The sequence below is a fragment of the Squalius cephalus genome (assembly GCF_949319135.1).
Source record: "Squalius cephalus genome assembly, chromosome: 21".
NCBI classification, from domain to species: domain Eukaryota; kingdom Metazoa; phylum Chordata; class Actinopteri; order Cypriniformes; family Leuciscidae; genus Squalius; species Squalius cephalus.
This window is the reverse complement of record NC_137142.1, coordinates 27,565,889-27,577,608: the sequence shown is the minus strand read 5'-3', so window position 1 is coordinate 27,577,608 and position 11,720 is coordinate 27,565,889. Positions and strand designations below refer to the sequence as shown.

Here is an 11,720-nt window from a genome sequence, read left to right as displayed (position 1 = left end):
CAGTTCACCCAAAAATGAAAATGCTGTCCTCATTTACTCACCCTCATGTTGTTCCAAACCTGTATGACTTTCTTTCTTCTGCAGAACACAAAAGAAGATATTTTGAAGAAAGTCGGTAACCAAACGACTGATGGACCCCATTGACTTCCATAGTAGGAAAAAAAAAATACTATGGAAGTCAATAGGGACCAGCAACTGTTTAATTACCAACCTTCTTTAAAATATCTTCTTTTGTGTTCAGCAGAAGAAAGGAAATCATACAGGTTTGGAACAACATGAGGGTGAGTAAATGATGACAGCATTTTCATTTTTGGGTGAACTATCCCTTTAACTTTTAACAGTAACGTTAGCCTATTTCTGTAGGAACATATAGGAAGGAACTTGTCAAATTCATATTATGGTAAAAAATAACAGGTCACAATATTCACTAGATTTCCGTGTTCAGTCAGCCCTTTTCATTTTGCCAAATGTGTCATTGTCTAACAGTATTTGTCATGAAGTGAAAACTGAGAAGTTGGGAATTTCAGCCATTAACATTTTACTAGGCTAATTTAAACGCTCACCTCACTGGCATATAGCCTAGTTTAATTCGAAGGTAGTTGACATAGACTAGCCCAGGAACAGGTAAACCCAGGTTAAAATGTTCATTTATGAGGGAAAATATATCTTTTTTTTTTTTTTTACATCTTCATATATTTCACTTTTTTTTTTTTTTTACTTCACTTGCCTTGTCTCCTAATTAATATGACGTGGTGAACTGCAAGCTCGAAAATTTTATTAAAAATTATTTTAGATGGATGATAACATCACACCGCTGCTGAAAAGGCAAGGAATTCCATTTTTGCTACTTAGTTAAATATGTGAATTACCAGCACAAACATTTACCAAAAATAGACGTCTTATAAAGGTTTGTTTTGTATTATACAAACATATATTTACTTCTTTGTTCAGGCGATTTGAGTGGTACGTTCCGCGCCAGGACGTTGACATATGATTGGCTTTCTTGCAAAGGAGGGCGTTGCCAAGCTGCAGCTTGAACTGTTCCGCGGGAAATCTTTCCTTTCTCTACGGGTTTACATTTCTTTATCCCGCCCTATTTATGTAAACATAAAAGCCATTGGATAAGTTTATAGCAGGGCTGTTGTTACCTTAATTTTCATTGGATATCACATTTGCCTGTCATTCTATGGACCACCTACGTTATCTCAGAGAACAATGCGGAAAAAAGAGGAAGCGCAGCTCATTGGAGGAATCAGATGTAACAGCGATGCTCATTGGCTACTCAGATTGCCGCTTGTGGACTGCATGTTTTGAACATAAATAAGAGCTACGTTCAGCACTCTCTCCCTCAGTAGAGTTTGGAAAGGTCAGAGAGAGTGCGATTGAATCGGCAGCTCTCTGACAACAAAGACCTAAGAAGATGGATTTTTAACACCCCTTTTTACCGTGTCTTGTGTATCTGGCGTCGTTATTATGCAGCGTTCTGCACGTTGTTTCTTTCAACCCTAAATAGCACCAATTTAAGCCCCTGTCCGGGTTGCTGAGCGTTTGCTAACTTGGCTTAACCCTTTGTCGTCTTGATCGCGCTTGACTGGATCATATTTTCAAGAAGCATCTGACGATCCGAGTCCCTTCAGAAATGGATTTTGATAGTGTTCCAGGCGACATCAGCCCTGTATGTGATCCGTTCAGCACCGGGCCCGAATCAGTCCTCCGACCTCTCCGGCTCTCCTTGCCGGAGCTCGGGGCGAGGGGCTCCCCCTGCGTGAAGAACCTGGCCTCCCCCGGACCCATGGCAGTGCTGTCCCCCGTGACTAACCTGGCTCTAAACCTGAATAATCTCGCTGTTCTTGGAGGGTGAGTGAAACTGGGCAATTTCTTTTGGTAGCGAAAAAGTCAACTAAGTTACTTCAGATGTATTTCCTGGAAATGTTCGAGGGCAGATTGCATTTATTGACGTTTTACTGTCCTTGTTATCGAGGCCTGCTGTATTTGTGTTTATATTGTGCTGAAACAGACGTTATGCAGTTCATTTCAGTTTTCTAAACTCTTTGCTTTGACGTTTTGCTGCAGGCAATGTGAGACACCAAAGCGGAAGAAAACCTTGCCCCTCCTGAAGATCCCTTCCTTCGCCTCTGATGCCTCCTCCGATGCAGGTTAGTCTGAGAAACCGGCATTTATATAAACTTTATAGTAGTGACATCTGAGAGTGTGTATGGCAAGCCATTTTAACCATTGTTACATTTAAACGAGCTAACGTTAGTATCTATTGTTACTACCACTTATTTTGTTTACTAGAAAGCAGCTCAACATGACTAGTAGTTGTTCACCCAAAAATGTAAATTCTGTAGTTTACTCGCCATCAAGTTGTTCCAAACCTGTATGTATTTCTTCTGAACATAGAAGATAGTTTTTAAGAATGTTTGTAACCAAACAGTTGTTTGGACCCCATTGACTTTCATAGTATGAAAATAAATACTATGGAAGTCATCATCTGTTTGGTTAGCATAGAAAGCATCCATCAGTTTTGCATGAACAAATCATATGGATGCCATATCATTTAGCCACCAGTTCCCCAAAATGTAAAATGGTGACGAATTGGCATGAGAATGTGTTGGAATGTCTACTTTCTAAATAATTTATTCATTAAGTCTTTACATATGAGAATTAAAAAAAGCAGTGCTAACTTGTAAGGTAAGAAGTGTTGCTGGTAAAAATGGTAGCTGCCATTAAACGATAAAGCTGGAATTGGCACAAGCACCAATTGGATTGTATACTAGTTGGGCATAATTGCTTACTAATAATTAAGTTCTACTAACAAAAGTGTTAGTTAAGGAATGTTAAAGCGATTTGTCGGACTGTGTGTGACCGGTCATCCCATTTGGAGTGTGAGCTGTGATCTTTATAGTGTAGGCCTGCTGTATTATTAACCACTTGTGCATCATCCCCCCCTCACTCACCTGTCTCTCCTCCCCCTCTCCTCAGGTCTTGGGTTAGATTCTCCCAGCCCTTTGGACTCTCTGGATGCTGAGCAGAAGTGAGTATAATTCTTCTGCCTGTTGGTCATCATATCTGACATGTGAGCTTGGCTTGAGGATTATACATCTAATCTACTCTTTGCCGTTAGATGGACCTACATCTGCTCAATGTGTCTGTTTTTGCGGATTAGCTGAGAATATGCTGGCATCCATCACAAATCACTGGATATCTGAGCACTGCACATCCTGTTATTAAAGGGATGATTCACCCAAAAATGAAACTTGAATTTGATGTTTACTCATGCTTAAGTTATTCCGAACCAGGATGATTTTCATTTCAGGCACAGAATCTGAGATGTCATGCAGACTGACTTTCAGTTTGATTGTTTATAGTGGGCAACCGACAGATTTGTAAAAAACTTTTCTGATTGCTGATATAAGGCTTATACATTTATTTTTCAAAGATAGTAAAAACACGTGTAACAATTGCTGAAGTGCAATTTAAATTTGACATATTTACTAAATTTGAAATGATTCGATAAGGAATATGAACAAGTAATTTGATTTTGATAAACCAAATCTGTCAAATGTATTCTTCAGATTGCAACTTCTTGATTCTGCAAAAGGCAATATGTTGGCCTTGCTGATGTAGCCTATATCAGTTGACCACTAATTGTGTTAAGCAAAAATATACTTTTGGGTGAACCCTCCTTTAAGTTGACAGATGTTTGCAAAGTCTCTTAAATAGGATATACCCAGCATGCATTAAATCTGTGTACATCCCGCTCTCTGGTAATCTACAGTGTGTGTGTGACTGTGCTCCTTTCCAAGCCATTTGGTGTCGTTGGGAATCCATTTATCTGCAGCCAGGCCTACAGCTGTTTGTTCCTCACATCAGTGTGTGTGTTGTATGGCGTGTTGCTGAAGGGGGGTTGGGTGAATAGTGGCACGCTTTTCATGCTCTGTGAGAGCAGGCGTCCGAATAGAGCGGTAATATGTGTGTGTGAGGTAGCCAGGGTTACTAGAGAACCCTCTTTTTAACTCTAATTCCCCCCTCTTCCTAGGCTATGAAAGAGACACACTCCTTACCTCCTCCCCCTCAAAACCACCATTTACTCTCCCCCAGCTCCTTTCTCCCAACAAAAGAGGTTTGCAGGGGGGGTTAGTGTTGTCTGTGGGCATATGGTAAATTAGAAGACCCCCCCCCCCCACCCCCCCGCCTCGGTTCCGCTTAGGGCTGTTTTGCATACAGGTGGGCATCGCGGTGTATTTGTTAAATATAGTCGTGAGGGGCCTAGTATGGGAGATAAATGAGATGAATTGTCGTCTGGGCTAGTGTTTGGTTGGGGGTGAGAGGAGACTTTGAATACACTAGGAACCGTTCAACAGCATTTTCTTTTTCATCACAGGTTTGAGAAGGCCATGCAGGATGCCACACGAGCAACTGAGTAAGTGGTCATTCACTACAAAGCGTAGGATGCATATGTCTGTTTTGAAAGCTGAGTTTAATCGCATGTTCTTTCTGTTTGTACAGAAAAATGCCTATTCGCAGGATACACTCTTTGCCAGTAAGTTATTTTAATTTATTATTCTCTAGACTTGTTTGCACACTCTCGATCAAAAGTTTGGGGTTAATACGATTTTTTTTTTTTTTTTTTTTTTTTAAGAGTCTTTTATGCTCACCAAGGCTGCATTTATTTACTTGTAACTATTTGTTTATTTACTTTAATGAATGGCTTAAATTAGAGGGTCATCAATTTAATATCTTTAATATTATATAATTTTCTTGGGTACCTGGGCACTAGAATCAAAGGAAACATGAAAGTCGACTCTGCATTATCAGCAGACGTCAAAATTGCAGTACCTCCTATAGATATAAAACCAATAATTAATTTCTCTATTCATGACAAATGGCAAACAGAATGGGATCTATATACTGTGAACAAATTTCATGAAGTGAAATGTTGGGAGTTTGCATCAAATCTCAAATCGATGGGACCAGATTGTTTATACTCCTTGCAGAATAGGCTATTCCAGGATGGGAAACAATTATTATTATTTTTTTGTATACTAGAATATCCACCAACATGTTCTTTCTGTCAACTCTTTCATTGAAGCTGAGATTGCATGATTAAACAAACTGTTTATGATACTTTTGATAAATGTAACCCATCCTTGCTGAATAAAAGTTTCTTAAAAAAAAAAAAAACTCACTGACCTCAAACTTTTGAACAGTAGTGTAAGTAATATTCAGAATTTAACATTTTTCTCCCCCTATTGAAATAACATGATCTTTTTTTCCCCTCTTTGTAGCTGCCATTTTTGGGTCACAGTCCTAATTTGAAGAGTAAAGAATTGGATCCTTCGCGCTATGGAGTGTGGACTCATGCACATGGCTGCGACAACAAAGAGAACCTGGCTGAGGTTGGTTTGTCATTTGTTTTGTATTTTTACAGGCAGCATATTTATCTAATTATGCTCAATTGCTTTTTGCTATACTAAAGATTTTTTAGGTTAGTTAACAGATTGTGTGGGGAAGTCATGGGAATTAAGAGGGCAGGTGTTTGAATAAATGTGATTCATTTTCTCTTAAGACAATCTTTTCTTTTTTTTTTTTTAAACAGGAGAATTTTGAGTTCAAGAAGCCTTCCATGCCTGCGTCACGCTTCCGTACGCGGTCCACTGGGGGTACCAAGGATGCTTTTGCCTGCCGACCCAACTCTGCTCCTGCTTTAATGGTACGACATGTATCCCTGGAAGAGGTCGTAGATGGAATGTTGTTAAGTTTAATTTTGATGCTGATGTGACTTGTTCTGTTTCCAGCTTTCCCCTACATCATCCTTTCAACCTGACTCTTCAGATGAGAGCAGTCCCTTTATATTGCGCCGCCCCTCTCGCTCCTGTCTACACGATGATGACGATGATGGCTTCATGGAGGAGCTTGATGATATGGAGGTGAACTTTCTATTTGCTTTTGTTTTATTCCAACAATTTCCTTTGATTTTTGAATAACCTTAATGCGTTTATTTGTGTAGAATGACTCTGAGGTTCCTCTTGGAATGGACAGTCTTCTCACAGCTCCTCTGGTGGCCAAACAAAGTACTGAGAATACAGATTCGGTATGTTACACTCATTTAACAAACAGTTGTGTTTATCTCTCTTTGATTGGCTTTTTATGGTTATTACATGATAGTTACCAACCAAACCCACTTTATTGCCCTTAGCCTGTTATTCGCTGCCGTCCACGTGGGCTGTTCCGATCTCCCTCTATGCCATGCCCGGGAGGGCGTTTCCCATTGAAGAGACATGAGAGGCCTCAAGATGAGAACACACCAGTCAGAGTGAAGAGGAGGCGGAGCGTGGCAGGGACACAAGTTGCACTCGCAGAACAAGAGGATGTTATACCTCATCAGGTCAGTCCACACTGGAAAAAAAATAACTCCAAACAAATGGACTCCTCAGCAGCCATAATTTGAGTCCTAACTTTGACCCTTCCCCTTACAGGTTCAAAGATCCAAGTCGTTTAATCACTCACAAATTGAAAGAATGTTGGATACAGATCCTAGTAATGTGATTGGAGATTTCACCAAGGTGAGTGTAAGCCAGGTTTTTTTAGGATTGTCAAAAGTACCAGTGCTTCGGTACCAAATTTTTAAAATGAGATATACTACCAGATACAGTATATTCAGTACCCACAGATAGGCGGCTGCTTTCAAACGCTTCTGTGTAAGCACTCTGCGAGGGCGTTGAATCTTTCTAATTGCATGGTTTTGAAGCGTTGATTATCGTAGCCAATCGCAGACATATCTGTCAAGTGTGTGAACGCAATGGCCAATCAGTTTTCATTCACTGCATGCTTTAGAGTTCTGCACTGAAATTATAACAGTATTTAAATGTGCGATTTAAATCTGAAACTAATGATATACCGACAGTGATATAACCATAGCAACAGACTGGACAAAACAGTCTGTTGCTGGACAAAAAATCTGATACTATAAAAATGGATCTCTGCATTAAGTCTTGGAGTGCATCTGCAAACTAATAGACCTGTCACTTGTTCTTGGGAATGTGCAATGTTTCTTTCTTTCATTATTACTAATTATTCATTTTCTTTTTAAATGAAGGCTCCTGTGCTACCCACAGTAGAAGGAAAACACCAAGAATTGAAATACATCACTCCAGAGATTGTGAGTTTGCAGTTTGCACACATTAAGATTTAACATACATTTCAAATGCAAACAAAAGCAGTTGCATGATTATAAACAGACCAGCAAAATTTGAGTTGTCTATGCATTGGCATATGTTGAGTGTGCGTTGGCATCTTTCACAATCTCATTCTCTGTTAACATCTTTTTCTTTATTTTCAGATGGTTAAAGCAATGAGCGGACAATACAATGATCTGGTTGAGAGGCTGTTTGTCATCGACTGCCGTTATCCGTATGAATATGATGGCGGCCATATTAAGGTGAGACTGTTGCTTGTGATTTAACTTTGATGCAAGTTGCATGCAGTAGTATTTGTGTGGAGCAAATTTTGATGACTCATCTTTGCCCTCCTTTCAGGGTGCTCTTAACCTCCATCAAGAGGATCAAATTGAAGACTACTTTTTGCAGAATCCTATTCTCTCGGAATGCCCAGAGAAGCGTGTCCTGCTGGTTTTCCACTGTGAATTTTCATCTGAACGCGGCCCACGAATGTGCCGCTACGTTCGAAAAAGAGATCGAGATTTGAATGAGAAGGAGTACCCCAACCTCCATTACCCTGAACTCTATATCCTGAAGGGAGGCTACAAAGACTTTTTCCCGCTTCACAAGGTATGTGCAATTTCACAATGCAACACTTTCTTTGTATTCCTATATATCGAAGTTGTTTCTTTTTTATTTATGTTTCTTGATTTCAAGCTGCTAATGTGTGCTTTGTTTTCTCTTCCCCTCTGCAGTCGGTGTGTGAACCTCAGGCTTATAGGCCCATGCATCATGAAGACTATAAAGAAGATCTGAGAAAGTTCCGTCTTAAGAGCCGCACCTGGGCTGGAGAACGCAGCAAGAGAGACATGTACAGCCGTCTCAAAAAACTTTGAGACCCATGTGCTCTCAATCCCTCATAATTCTACTGCCTTTACTTGCTCAAATGATGCCCTCACACATGAGACATTGCAGAGTCCTGAATAGGTGTGTTTGCTGGGACTTGCTCTGAGGAACTTGTTCTGAGGGTTTGCTATTGATTTTGTATCGCAAACTCAAATGAGGCTGAGAGGTTACTTTGTGTCTCCACCTGGTTTGATTTGATAAACTGCCATTATTCACCATCCTTCTCTCCCATTAGAGGACACAGCTACATGTCACTGCCATCTATTACACATACACTTTTGTTTTATTTTATTTACTAACCTGTATTTTTATTCCCCCACTGGCCTGTCCTAACTTGTATGTCAGATTTCAATTATTTACTCTTAACTTTTTTTTTTTTCCCCTCCTAATGAGCACTTTTTAAGTTGTTGTGGTGAATAAGTGCTTTATGCGTTCATTTTGCCCCCTTTCTCACATTTGGTCAGTTGCCCAATGATATAGCTTTGATTAGAGCAGGATAACCAACTAAAATTACATTTATTGTATAAATTGGTTTACGCATTCTGAATGTCACAATTATGTATATTTTCATATCACAGAATAATGATTTTAATTATTTTTACCCCTTAAATTTGAGAAGTATGTAAATCTCCCTGTCGACAATGGTTTCACTGTCAATTTGATTTTTTTTTTTTTTTTTGGACTGACAGCTTTAACTCAGGGGCAGAATCCTGACTTTTGCTGCTGGTCAGCAAGTGATGACCACATCCGTGTTCACCAAAATGTTCTAAGACGAGATTTAGTTCTAATTGTCCATAAACCAGTGACAGTTAAGTTACAATTCTCTCTCCCATGCAAGTGTGTTTTGTCAATTTTATCTTCCTGAGTGTATGTTTTATTGGTCATGTGTGACTGAGAAGCTGGTTTATGTATTTCTGAATAAACTTGGAGTTTGGGGTATTAACTCTTTTCTGAGTCATGTCTTTATCTCTTAGGTTTGTGTGCTGTTATTCATTGGTAAAGGGGGTTGAGTCACTTGTTTTTCAAATATACCGGTCTTGTAGAGACCTTGAATGTGGTTAGCCAAGCACCATCACGTGTTCCTGCACACGTGTGCATTCCAAAGCCATTCCACAAAGGAGGAGCTGGCCATTCCCTAACGTCCTGGCATAGTGTCAGGCCTGTTCATGCACGAATGTTTTTGTTTGTTTAATAAGTGTTTTTCCCACAGCTTTTTCATGTAGTTGATCGAAGCCAAGAAAAGTTTTGATCCTCAGCCATGCAGCTTGATTCAAAAGTAGATCTTTGTGAAATAAACTGTTTTATTAAGCAGTTACTTGATGCATACCCTACACAATCAGTTAATATGGATTGTGAATCTTTAACAGATGTGATGTGATCATGTGACTTTGGACTTTCAAAAGTTGTTTAGATGAATTGTTCAACATTTTAAGGCAAGACACTACAGGCAAAACTATTGCATGTGATGCTCTGTTTTGAGAGTCCTTCAGACTAATGGGTTATTTGATTACACTTTATCACCATATCTATTCGATTGTTATCGATAGTCAACCAAAAAATGAATGGTCATTTACTCACCCTCAAGTTGTTCCCAACCTGTATGAGTTTCTTTCTTCTGCTGAATGCAAAATATATATTTTAAAGAATGTTGGTAACCAGAGAGTTGACGGTAGACTTTTACTTTCTCAGTTTTTTCTTTCCTGCTATTGAAGTCAATGGCTATCATCAACTATTTAACAAATGTTTTATTTTTGGGCGAAATATCCCTGTAAGGCAGTTTTCTCAAACTTGACCAAACTTTATAGTTATATTACTATCTATATTCTGAAGGTTTACAGAGGGGTTTGTATATGTATTTCACAACCATTTACTTGATTTATAACATTTTATTCATATTTCATGGTGAAAATGTCGACAGTGTTTTCTGATTCATGCAGTGATAAAACTTTTCAGAAAACTTATAATACAAAACTATCTTAACCAACCTGTTGAACTGTATTCACCAATGGTATCTTGCCTTAAGAGAACAGTAACTCTTTGCAATAAGGTGCCTGCGTAATGTATATATGAATTGAGTTGCTTTAAAATGATCAGTGTCTTTAAAATGAGTCAATGTCTAATCTTTTCCTATTAAGTTTGAAGGCTGAAACTGCAGGTTTTGTTTCCCTCTTTGGATACTTAGTTTTGGTTCCACCACAGGGAGCCAACCAGTAAAAAGAACAATTTGAGTAAGAGGATCTGACGCATACTGAGTTTCCATTGACAATGTGTTTTTGTTTGATTAGCCCGCCTCTGAATCTAAAAATTACAAGAATTGGTTGCTAGAGGCTGAAGACTTGCCATCATTGTAACCACATCCTAGCGCTTTTGCAGCAGCAAGATCCTCTAAATGTGGCCTTGGCTTTTGTTTCCTGTCTTCCAGTATCTTCATTTAAACCTTTTATTTCATCCACTATCAGCTGGGGAGGCTATCAGTCTAGTCTCAGTCCTGTTTCTTCTAACATAAGAACAATGATTCTTCTTTTGTTGTCTCGCAGTGAAGGTTGTGTGCTGGATGTCACACTGGCTGTATGTGGTGTGTTTATGTAAGTTCAGTGTTGCAGGAAGTGGGGGGAGATGTGTGTCCTCCTCCCTCATGGTTTAAGTGAGCATGACGAACAGTTGTTAAGCAAAACAGCTGTTCTTTGTGTGTGTTCAAGCGCATGTGTTCGAATACGTCCAACTTAGTCTTCTGTCAATGGCACTGCATGAATTTGCATGCGCATATCTCTGTGTATATTTGAGGTCGTTGGGCAGAGAACTATATGCAGGTACAGATTTGTTACAATTTACAATTTGCATACCTCAAAGATCACACTGAAGAATGTAAATCCAGATTAGTTACTGTAGATCTGCATATTTTGAAAAACTCTGGTGGTGGCATCAGAACAATATATGCAGCACATTTAATATATATATATATATATATACATATATATCTTGTAATGATATATATATATAAATTATATATATACCCCCCCCCACCCACACACACACACACACACACACACACATACATTTCAGACATCTTTGCTTTCATTAAAACCTATAGGTTAGCTGAGTGAAATATTACATTTGCATTCATAGTGTTGCCATTATGATATATCTTTGGTTAAAATATGGACAATTAATTAAATATTCATATAAGCATAGAATAATTTTACCTTTCAGATAAATCTCTTTTACTGGTATTCTGCTTTGTCTCTCATTTAAAAATATATTTAAATATTAATAAGAATTATATCAAAAGTCGAGGGTGTTATTATTGCTATTCCTATAATAAGGCATTGGCTGATGCATCATCATCCTACAAATGCTAAACTTATATCTAAATATGTTACAAATGTAAAGTAATTCTACATTATTCTTAAAAGATATATATATTGGTCCACTACTCAGCCTTTATCTTAGGCTAAATTTACTTTTGCGTTTTTTATTTATTTAAAAGTTTACTGAATTTGTATGGCAATAGAGCACATCAGAATAACTCAAATCAATATTTATGTCCCAAATATTGTACAAAATTTAGTAATAGTTGGACACATGAGTTCAACAGAATCCAAGAGCGCCATCAAGAGTTGAAAATGAAACTGCGCAATGATCAGCTGATTC

General features: G+C 38.5%; 1 protein-coding gene across 1 annotated transcript; it reads left to right on the top strand.

Annotated features, from left to right (window-relative positions):
• The first annotated feature begins 951 nt into the window (after positions 1-951).
• On the top strand, positions 952-9,017 carry cdc25b (cell division cycle 25B). Its single transcript, XM_079855316.1, has 15 exons — positions 952-1,857; positions 2,074-2,156; positions 2,986-3,037; positions 4,388-4,426; positions 4,513-4,546; positions 5,292-5,402; positions 5,603-5,716; positions 5,802-5,933; positions 6,014-6,097; positions 6,203-6,391; positions 6,483-6,569; positions 7,103-7,165; positions 7,346-7,444; positions 7,542-7,793; positions 7,919-9,017. Exons 1-15 carry the CDS (start codon positions 1,640-1,642, stop codon positions 8,057-8,059), a joined length of 1,698 nt encoding a protein of 565 aa, XP_079711442.1. The 5' UTR covers positions 952-1,639; the 3' UTR covers positions 8,060-9,017.
• The last annotated feature ends 2,703 nt before the right edge of the window (positions 9,018-11,720 follow it).